Genomic DNA, 12233 nt, shown 5'->3' with positions numbered 1-12233 from the left:
AAGAAAAAGAACCCTTGAAAGCACACAGCGCAGACTAAGAGCCGAGCCATGTTAAAACTTCTGACAAGCAAACCCAAAGTGAAAAACCTGACAGAGAAAAAAGAGTACTCGTCTAAACAGAACAAAAAGACAAGATAAATGGTAGTATATTACAATTGACGTTTTTAATAATAGAAAATAATATGTTTAATCCATGCAAATTATCCTTTCGAATCAGCCGAGAAATGATAATTCACAAATGACACTTTTAATAACAGAAATTGATACTTCTGATATATATAAATGATACTTTGTCCGTCTTTTAAAATTGTGACCTTATTATCATATTGGGATGTCCCTGAAAATTGTGACATTTCTTTATTTGGAAATGACACCACAAACTTTCTCTCTCACTATTTACAAAAAGGTGTGGAACTCAATCTCCACTCAAGCACAATTACTACATTTTTTCTTAAAATTCGTGTCACCTCCTTTTGGTCATAATTTTTAGGGACGAATGGAGTATTTCGTAAATAATATTTTTATAAAATCTAATCATATTTTGCACAAAAATAAATTATATATTACAAATAATGCACGTAAATGTAATCGAGCTCATCATCGGAAGCCTCCGCCTCCTCCAACTCGTCCCGCCCCCTCTTCTTCTCCTTCAAATCCTCCATCGACTGAAACAAAAAAAAATCCTCAAAACTGTGACATCGCCACTGCTCCTCCTTCAACTTCTGTGACATTTCTGACGATGTCGCCGCTGGCCCAACACCATAACCGACATCTATTCACTTTATCAACTTTCCCCCAATTTCTTTATTCCCTCTCTCTCTCTCTATCATTATCTCCCCGGTAGATCTATGCTATGGGTTAGGGCTCTAGCAATCAATCTGCACACAGGAGCCGAGCGGTAGGCGGCGACGCCATTGACGGCGGCGGTGCCCTAAATTTTGGAGGAGATTTCGAAGGTGGCTTGGAATTTTTTTTGGGGAGGGAGGAGAAGAGGAGTTTTTTCATTTTTATTCAATAGATCTACTTTTTCACTAAAGATTTGAGGTTTTTTTGTTGATGTTTGCGGATGGTGATGGAGGAATTTGGTGAGATTTCGGCAATGAAATGGTGATGGAATTTGGTGGCCTGAAATGGTGATAGAAGAAGACCGGCGATGGTGAGATTCTGGCTCGGCGGCTCAACGGCCTCTTTCGCTGTCGCCGGAAAACACAAGATAGGGGCCCACCTTAATTAAAAATTAATTTTTTTTCTAAAACTAACGGTATTAAGCACTGTTAAAACGCGGAGGGGGGGGGGGAGGGAGAGGGAGAGGAGGGGAAATTGGTTCGATTTTGCCATGTTGAGGTAATAAACATCGCTTACCCTGACTATAGAGTCGTGTACGCGATAGAAATGCCATCGATAAGGGGGTATTTGATATTTAACCCTAGTACATATATACACATGATGAACGCACCATACTGGCAAGCTCACCCAAATGCGCCTCTTTTTATATTATGTTGTTGAATAAATAGACTATTGAATAAATAGACTATAGACTACATATGCTGTGTTAAATTATAATTATGTCATACTTCTTGACATCGTCCTGTATTATTGCATAAAATTCTAAATATTAACATAATGAAATAGTTTGTTTAAGAATTTTAGGTTGGCTGAAGATAGATTCTAGCATATATATATATATATATATATAGGGTGCGGTTATAGTGAGAACCACAATTATCGTGAGAACATAAGAACCAATAAAATTACTGCATCTGCTATACAAATTAATGCATCCGTTATTAAATTTAATGCATCCGAAAAAATAATTTTTTGCTCCCTTCAGGATTCGAACCCAGCATCTGCATCCATCCACCAAGATGATGCATCCACCGTAGATCTTGATGATCGAATGGCTTAAAATGGTTCTCCGTTCTTATTTTATTAGTGGTTCTTATTTGAACCTCTCCCTATATATATATATATATATATATATATATATATATATATATGGTTGGGTTCATTTGGATCCCTATGCTTATAATAGATCCGTAGATCCAAATCTAGACCACACATTTACGACATGTGGCGCATTAAGATGGTGATACGTGACAAGGCATTTCAAGGCAAAATCTGGAGAGGGGTAAAATTGGAATGTAATTTTCGAAATTAAAAAAAAAAATTAGATTTTCTCAAAATAGATATATTTTAGATGCATAAAGTTTCATACGAGAATGCATGAACTTTCATATAAAAATGCATAAAGTTTCATATAAAAATGCATAAGATTTCACCCCACCCCAACCCCACCCCCCACACCCCAGAACCCCACCCCCAGCCACCCCCTACCCCCCACCCTCCACTGACCCCCCCACCCACCCACCACCCCCCCCCCCACCCACCAAATTTTTTTTTTTTGAAAAACTGCTTTTTACATGTACATGTTTTACATGCATATACTTTCGCACAAAAATAGATATACTTTCACATAAAAATGTATATACTTTCACACAAAAATGCATTACATTTTTTGAAAAAATATAATTTTTTTTGGGCTGGAGGGTGGGTGGGGGGGTTAGCGGTCAAAAAATCAGTTTAAAAAAAATTGGGGGGGGGGTGGGTGGGGGGTCAGCGACTCAACAATCAGAAAATTAGTTTTGAAAAAAAAAATTAGGGGGGTGGGTGGGGGGTCAGTTTAAAAAAAAAAAAAAAAAAAATGGGTGGGAGGGTGGGGCAGGGGTGGGGTAGGGGTGGGGGTGGCGAAAATACCAGATTTATTAAAATGAAATGCATTTTTTGTATAATTTAATGCATTTTTATGTAAAATCTTTATGCACTTTTGTTTGATTTTATATGCATGTGAAACATGACTATTTTGGGGGTGGTAATGGGGAGGGTTGGGGGGTGGTGTGGGGTGGGTTGGGGGTGGTGCGGGGTGGGGTGGTGAAAATACCAAAACTGTAAAAATCAAATGCATTTTTCTGTTCACAGTTATGCATTTCATGTGAAAACTTTATGCATCTTTGTGGGAAACTATATGCATCTAAAATATATATATTTTGAGAAAATTTTAAAAATATATATATATTTTTTATTATTAAATTCGAAAATTACATTCCAATTTTACCCCTCTCCATATTTTGCCTTGAAATGCTTGGAAACTCCTTGCCACGTGTCACCATCTTGATGCGCCACATGTCATAAATGTGTGGTCTAGATTTGGATTTACGGATCTATTATAAGCATAGGGATCTAAATGATCTCATTCCTATGTATATATATATATATATAGGGTCAAGTTAAACAGAGAATGCTAAATATTTAGAGAATAGAGAAATCGTGAAACAAAAACGAACAGATCTACAAATTTAACGAACAGATCAATGTACCGCATGAACAACAATTTGCCCAGGGTTCGAATCCTGTTGGTGGCGAGATTTTCTTTTTTTTTACTAAATACGTCTGTTCAAATTGCTGTTCATGCGGTACATTGATCTGTTCGTTAAATTTGTAGATCTGTTCGTTTTTGTTTCCGATTTCTCTATTCTCTAAATATTTAGCATTCTCCGTTTAACCTTTCTCTATATATATATATATATATATATATATATATATATATATATGAGAACTAGTTTATAAATACTTCTTAACATATAAAATACGAATTAGGTAAAATATATGAATTCTGTAACTGAATGAATTGCGAAAAATAATTTTTTCTGCTACCTATGTAATTCAAACTCGGGACTATGAATTCATCTAATAAAATGATGAATCAACTATAGATCTTAATGATCAAATGAATGAAAATAACTCGTATTTTATATTCTAAAAGGTATTTTTATTTTACGTCACCCATATATATATATATATATGGAAGGACTGCCGTGAGAGCACATCTTAAAATAAGAAATAAGAACTAGAAAAAATATATGAATTTTATGTAGAACACGTATAAATTTGTTGTATAAATGTATGAATTGCGAAAAATAAATTTTTGCTTCTTTTGGAATTCGAACTCATAACCATGAATTCATCCAACAGGATGATGAATCAACCGTAGATCTTGATGATATAAGGGCTTAAAATGATTCTTATTTTATATCTTAAGAAGTGTACTTATATATATATATATATATATATATATATATATATATATATAGGGGAAGGCTAAAATAAGAACGCTTCTTAAAATATAAATTAGGAACCATTTTCAGCCCTTAGATCATCAAGATCTACGGTTGATTCATCACCTTGTTGGATAAATTCATGGTCCTGAGTTCGAATCCCAAAGGTAGCAAAAAATTATTTTTCGCAATTCATGCCTTTATACAGTTTATTCATGCGTGTTATACATAAAATTCATGTATTTTTGTTGGTTCGTAATTCTTAAAATAAGGGTGGTTTATTGAATAACCGCCCCCTATATATATATATATATATATCAACAACATTAACTGCCATGTTCAATGTTTCTGATTTTCCTGTATAAGCTCTATTTATGTTTCCTAGTATATAGTATATAGTATATTGTATATTCACCCCCTTATCCTAGTATATAGTATATAGTATATAGCGATCTTCCACATATTGCTGCCATGTGCCTCCCAATGCCTTACAGGCCAAAAACACAGAGGGGTAAAATGATCGTTTTAGAATTATATATATATATATATATATATATATATATATATATATATCCATTTTTTTCTAGGGCTGTCGTCAAAATTATGTATATAATTAAACACCAATATGCATAAAGATAAACACAAATATGCATGATGTTGAATAGAAATATGTATGGAAAAATATCAGTGTGTGACCCGTCAAGTGACCAGTGACGAGAACTACTTGATGGTGTCGCATAGTATTATGCATATAGTTCAACAAGAATATGCATAAAGAAAAACATGATCGGGCGAGATTTTTCACCAGATGATTCTAATAAAGTTTTAGTAAAGAAAACGAGTTGAACCGGACGAGATTAACATATATAAATTAAAAAAAAAATTAAATCATACTCCCTCCATCCACAATTTAATGCCCTGCTTGCCTTTAAAAATTTGTCCACAATTTAATGCCCTATTGTGCTTTTTGTACCATTTTACTCTTCTTCTTTTCCTATATTTACTACCCTTTGTCACTAATTGACCCACCTTAAAACACATTTATAATTTTTATATTCTATATTTACTACACTTTATCACTAGTGGACCCACTCACAACACCTTTATCACTTTAGTCAACTATCTTTATACTTTAGTCAACTACCCTTATATTTCATCCACATCACCTTTTTCAGCTTTCTTAGTCTCCGTGCTCACACTCAAATAGGGCATTAAATCATGGACGGATGGAGTATATATATAGGTAATAAAAAAAAAATAATTGATCGGTGACGGCCTATGGTGCCTAGCCTTTAGATCCGTCCCTGATTGTGTGGGGTAAGGTGACAAAAATACCAAATTTGTAAAAATGAAATGCATTTTTCAGTTCAAAGTTATGCATTTTTGTGTAAAATTATATGCATGTAAAACATGGCTGTTTTGATATAATCTAATTTTTTTTATTTTTAATATCCGAAAAATATATTTCGATTTTACCCCTGTACAGATTTTGTCTTGGAAGGCCTTGAAAGCTCCTTGCCCCCTCTACAGATTTTGTGTCTATATATATATATGGTCGCATTCTATGGAGAACACTAAATATTCAAAAAACAGAGAACATTGAACATGTCAGTAATTAACCTTGAACGTTAAATGTTCGTAACAGTCATTTCGTTGAACATGGCGCTGAATTTTTGGAGATAATGGAATTCGACCCTCTATATGTTCAACAAAATGACTGTTACGAACGTTTAACGTTCAATGAAAATTACCGACATGCTCAATGTTATCTGCTCTTGAATATTTAATGTTCTCCATTGAACTCTTCCCTATATATGACCTTGTAAGATTGTTTATTCATCTGTTGTGTCCGTTTAGGCCATGATGAAGGGGGCTATGTTTTCAATGCGTGGTGTGTGATAATAATAATTTGCTGAAAATAATAATAAAAATAGACTACGATGTCATGCGTCTGATTATGTTCTATTTTTAACCAACATTGAAGAACTAATTTGCTCGAATATGAAATTTAAATACCTCTATGCAAGAGCTTCACCAAATGGAAGATTCAAAACATACGTTATAAGAGATTTTACGATATAGATCTACAACATAACAAAAACCCCCTTTCGACGTCGAAAGTAACAACGGCAGAGAACAAGAAACTGATCAAGAAGAAGATATACCTCTATCCCGAAACATATTCCTGCAAATTGATCTCTCCTTGTGAGGAAACAAATGCTGAAACCTGCACATTACAAACCATGGAGCTCTGATACGGTATTATCTAAGATGAAGAGTGATTTACCAGAGTTTTTTCATCGAACATTATCAGATACAAGAAGAAATATGCCATGCCAGAAAACGATCTCCATGGATCAAAACCTCGACTGGAACAATCAGGAACATAAATAGCTAACAGAAGCTTAAGTTTTTAAAAAGTTGATCTCCTACTCTATTTTCTTAAACCTGAAAGGAGTCAAAGACTATGCAGCAGAAATACAGAAGGCCATTTACGAGATTTTCCCAGTTTATCGTTGTTGATGGACGTGGAAAGGGGTTCATAAACAGATATATGGAGATATGAAGCAAGTGAAACAGTCTTTCTATAGGTCAATTCTTGGTTTGCTAGGCATGGAGCAATTAGAAATACAAGAGCATAAAGCTTAGAGCTGTTACCAATATAGAGAGACCAAGAATATCTGCTGCACCATCCGTGATCCCAGGCGATGACTTGAGTTGAATGCACTCGAGACAATGGTGGACGACAAGCTTCAACCCAGAATATTCGGGAAAAGAGTTAAATATGCTGAATACATTAGACACAATGGTTTTTAAAAAAGATGTAAGCAAAATAACCCGAAATCGAGTACCTGAAGCTGAAGAGTTAAAAAGTTGCTGAATTTGTCTTTTAGCTTGGGAAACCTGCTGTTTACAACTCCTTCACATTGGTTGCTATCGACATTCGACACCAAGTGTTGAGATCCTTATAACACTTCTCACATAATATGCTAGATTCATGTATTCCATAGATGCCAAGAATGCTTAAAATGATGATACCATATAGCAATAAAGCAATGCATGAACTATGTGTATCTACAAAGTGCGAAATTATGAATCCAATAGATAGCTATCAAAACTACCCTTTCACGCCCAACTACCTGCTGACAGACAGAAGGAAAAAGAATATCTGAAAATTAATGCTATGTAAGGTAAATTCAAGCCAGACGACAATTTTCTGCTAAAAGAACTACAGAAATGAAAGCCTGAGCACGAAAACAACATGAAATATATTGGGATTTAAGTTTCTAATCAAAACAAAAACATTATGAATCCATACATATAGGAAAAACGGGGCTCTCCTAAGTTATTAATACTACAACTCTGCATAAGGCCACATTTGTACAGTCACGATCACAACACATTCAGTTTCCCCCTCTCTTTACACCCTCAACTAGTACCAGAAACATATCTCATCGAAAGGCAACCTGGTATGATTACCATCTAAGCCTCATGAATCTCACTCTAGGTATATCCTGATAACTAAGAATGTACAACTTCAGAAGTACAAACAGCATTATTTATTCCAAACATCTCTGTCTGTTAGGGAAACGACAGAAAGTCACATTTCTAGTATTAGAAAGACTATCAAACAAGCTCATACTATTCTCAGTTAGCTGTACAAAGTTCCTTCTTCATTCTCCTTGCGCAGAATATGAAGACAGGGCATTGATCCTCCTCTCTGCAAGAGATCCGGCATTTTTGTAAGTAGAACATGATATAATACATCAACACTCATTAAATGCTTTACATGTACACAAAGAGTAAGAACTGTGGTTTGGGTCATCAAGAAAAATTTAAGGAGAGCCAACTAGACAGCTGGCCAGGATCAACACAATAAATGCAAAATCCGGAATTACCTTACTAGGGCAGTGTTGTCAAATACAAGCAAGATTCACATGAATATGCCAGCATAAATAAGTATTTATTACTAAATTGTGATTTTTATGAAAAGAAATAGAAAAAGCCTAAAAAACCTTGCAAGCACAAACACGTAGACTAAGGACCGGGCCTCGTTAAAACCTTCTTAAGGAAAACCCAATGGGAAAAACCTTAAGTAGGAATAAGAGTGCCCGTCTAAAACAAATATCCAAGGAAGTAAAGGAAAGAAAGAAATAAAAGCAAAAATAATAAAAATAAATAAGTATACTTGAACAAATATAACAAATTGTGCATCTGACACAGACAGTTTAACAATTCAGCCAGAGCAAGAAAAAATACCTCCAGTAGCCACAAGCTTCTCTACACGTGCAACTATATGCTTCCCATAAGTATATTTCTTAAGAGCATTCAAATGAACTTTTATTCGGTTAAGTAACAGTTCAAGTTGCTGGTCATCACACGTCTCCAGCACTTTCTGAACAACATAGTTTGCGAACTGATCTTTCATCATTACCTGACCCCAGAAATGGAAAATCAAGTCAAGACAATTAAATATATCGAGAACAATCACCGATTAGATCACATATATAAACACACAACTTCAACTATTAAAGCATGGCCATAATATGATTTTGACGGTGCAAAATACATAAAACAGGGTCAGAAAAATGTGATAAATTCTGCATTTAACATATCAATCTACTAACCTGGAGAGGCTCATTTTCATCAGTGCTACCAAGCATCTCGTGTACCAAGGCCTGACGTTCTTCATGTGTTCCAAAAGATAAGCATTTCTCTATTACATTGGAAGCAAACTTCTGCTGGCTCATCTCTACAATCTTCCCAATTAATTGGCGAATTATAGCAGATCGCTCAGAAGGCTTTCCATGTTCTAGTACATGCTATCATGACAGAGGCAGAGTTAGCGACTTATCCAAGGTGACATAGCCATGGAAAAAAACTGTCCCCAAAACCCTAGATAAAAAATAAAGGAGAAAATAAACATACTGATATAGATCACCAAAGTTACAAACTATATTGCCAGAATTCTTCATGGTGTCAGCAGTTAGTGATTGATCCAAGATGACAGCCATGAAAAATTACTATGCGCCAACTTGTAAAAATTATGGAATTATAAACATTCATTCGCCAACTTCTTCTACATGTGCCTTCCAAAAAAGAAAGGAGGTTCCTTATTATTATGGTTTTACTAATATAAAAGTGAAGTCATTTCATAATGGACTCGTTATAAATGTAAAATCATTTGGAAATGGATTCAGATATCAACAGTTACACCTGGAATCAGGAACCACAGTCTAGACCTTCTCACCAGACTAGCGTAAAAGAATACATTTGGGAGGTAAAAGCAACAGATGAAATGCAACTTATTTAAACTAACAAATTCTTCAACATGAGTGTTTGCATATTTAAACTAACAAATTCTTCAACATGAGTGTTTGCATTTCATAACCTACAGAAAAGCCCAGGTCTTGGACTTGCACGATGCTCAAGAATTTGTAACAAACCTGAATGACATAATTTCCATATTGATCTTGAGCCAACATACAAACAGAATGCATAATCTCATTCATCACTACAGTCTGAGTTTTGGGACTGTCACAATGCTCCAAGACTCTCTGTCACAGAAAATGAAGCTTTAGAATCATAGGTAACCTTACTATATAACGTGCAGGAGATGGAAGAAAAATGACTAACCTGTATCACCCGACAACCATACGGATGGGTAGACAATGTAACAACTTGATCATAGAATGTAGTAACAATAAACTCAATGGCATTTTCAGGAACACATTCAATACATTTTTGTATGACATGATTCCCGTTTTGATCACGCACACAGCGCAATACATGACCATCAAGCTCCGCAACCATTTCCTTCTTCTGGTCGAGTTCAATAACCTCCAGTGCCTGGAGATTTCAGAAGCAAACAAAATTCAGGGATATTGCCCGCTACGGTATGTTTACAACCTTAAATATAAACCTCAACATTTACACGGTCAAGAATGTTCTTTACTTAGTGGTCATCAAAACAAAATAAACTTCCCCCTATAATGCCATTACTCTGGATCAAGCTGTAGATACTTCCGAGCAACGTATGAGAGAAAATTAATCAGTGTTTGCACTGAACCGTGAAGGGAGAAACCCAGGTATAGAAATTCACAGCATCTGGCTTAATAAAGCATAAATGTTGAGAAGTAGGGATGCTTTTACCATTGTTTATGCAACCATTGTACCATATCTACTCAAGTAACTTGTTTCCATGTCAGACAAAGTCAAGTAAACATCAAGAAATAGCAATGAGTAATAGGAGATGTGATAAGAACAAAACCAAAAATCAACAGAGTCCTGCAGGAAAGTTAACTAATAAGTCATCCATATGAATTCAGTCCTATAGTTAGTTCTAGACGACATGCATAAGTCCCAGAGCAAGAAGATGAACTGTGCCAGTAGTGACGTAACTGAAAGATTAGCTAACTGCTAAAGAATTAGATGTACATCTTGGTTTTGAAGCACCAAATAATATAGATTTAAGGCCATGGATGCTGGAAAAAGCTATTTAGCTCCAAAAGACAGCATTAAATTAATCCAGACAACAACAATTTCAGGTGATTAGAATTTAGCCATAAAACAATCAGTAAATAAGTTAAATTACCTTCTGTATGACACGACAGCCATACATTTGGAGGCTAAGGGTCAGAACATGCCCGATTAGCTGCTCAGCCAGTTGTCTAATCTGGGAAGCACTTCCATGCTCTAAAAACTGAAACCAAAGAGTAGTAGTAGGGAAAGAAGGAAAATATAAGATGCTATTAAAGTGATTAGTACCTTCACTAAATAATAATAATAATAATAATAATAATAATAATAATACTCCCTCCGTCCACGAAAACTCTTCCTCAATGAAATGGACACGGGTTTTAAGAAAAGTTAGTTATGTAATTGGTGAATCGGAAAGGGGGCCCCACAAATTAGAAAAAGATGTTATAGTTAGTGGGTTTATGTGGGTCAATTAGTGGAAATATGTGTAAATATGTGGAATATTAAAGGTGATAATTAGTGAGATTATTTCCAAAAAAATAAGTAGGAAGAGTTTTTGTGGACAGAGGGAGTAATTAAAAAAGAGAGATATAATTTGGAAACATAACACATAATGCACGGACCACTACCTTCTGAATCACATAGTTACCAAAGACATCTGTCATAAGGGAAAGAGCTTGGGGCATAATTTCAAGGAAAATCATGTTCTTCTCTTGTGCGCTGGCAGTTTCAAGCTTCTGTTGAATAAAGCGACTTCCAAACTGGTCCGCACTGTCCAAGATATCTTTGTGATGAACTTGTATATTCCCAACTTCAACTGGTAAATTAACAAGCATTTAAAACTAGACAGATAAGTGTACCTGAACTCAACAACATGGCCAGCAATCTCTGCAAGCTCAAGACACCTAGTTTTATTTCCCTTGAACTCGTCCAACAAGGAAGCTGCAAAGCTTTCCTCCAAATTACAGCCAGGTCCTGAAGGCCATGGTCCCCCAAAATTGCCAGCCATGTTCCTTAAAGTGGAAGGAAAACGCACGATCTGTTCCATGCTCCTGTCAGGGCCACCCGATGCAATGGGGGTGTTAGGGAACATCGGAGACCTGATCAGATTTCCACGATGAGGAATACCAAGACCAAATGCAGAATTTCCATGGAAACCATTGTTCATAGTGCTAGATTTTCCAAAATGCGAGCCATACTGTGACCTCCGAAACAACTCTTCATAGTAAGCATTCTGATGCCCAAGAAACTCAACTGGTGAATTTGCTAAAGATTCCCCATGCATTCGTTGATTATCAAGAGCTGCAGAAGAATAGCCATTTGATATTAGATATTGGAGATATTGTCATATCCCAGTTTTTAATCATTGATTAAAGACTTAATAATTAGGGTTCGGCATCCATTAATAATAAAAATGGTTTGATTTATCAGATGTCATTTAATTGTTTTATATGTGTCTTGATGTGCTTAATTCTTATTATTATTTGAATCCGTTTGAATTTTTAAAGGATCTTTATAAATATGGTGCACAAGTTTAATTAGTGGTTTGAGCATATTATATGAGCCTTATGGATTTTTTTTTTAGTGGGCATGAAGCCATGAAATTTCCTTTAAATGGGATATTAAGTTTTATAAAGTGTT

General features: G+C 35.3%; 1 protein-coding gene across 1 annotated transcript; it reads right to left on the bottom strand.

The window, feature by feature from the left end:
- Window positions 1-7366: 7366 nt before the first annotated feature.
- On the bottom strand, window positions 7367-11929 carry LOC130996769 (pumilio homolog 1-like). Its single transcript, XM_057922071.1, has 8 exons — window positions 11453-11929; window positions 11222-11363; window positions 10708-10815; window positions 9750-9962; window positions 9560-9670; window positions 8741-8935; window positions 8373-8547; window positions 7367-7833 (listed from the first exon to the last, which is right to left on the bottom strand). Exons 1-8 carry the CDS (start codon window positions 11875-11877, stop codon window positions 7787-7789), a joined length of 1416 nt encoding a protein of 471 aa, XP_057778054.1. The 5' UTR covers window positions 11878-11929; the 3' UTR covers window positions 7367-7786.
- Between the last annotated feature and the right edge of the window lie 304 nt (window positions 11930-12233).

Source organism: Salvia miltiorrhiza, chromosome 8 (genome assembly GCF_028751815.1).
Source record: "Salvia miltiorrhiza cultivar Shanhuang (shh) chromosome 8, IMPLAD_Smil_shh, whole genome shotgun sequence".
Lineage (NCBI taxonomy): Eukaryota > Viridiplantae > Streptophyta > Magnoliopsida > Lamiales > Lamiaceae > Salvia > Salvia miltiorrhiza.
This window is presented reverse-complemented; position numbering and strand designations above follow the sequence as displayed.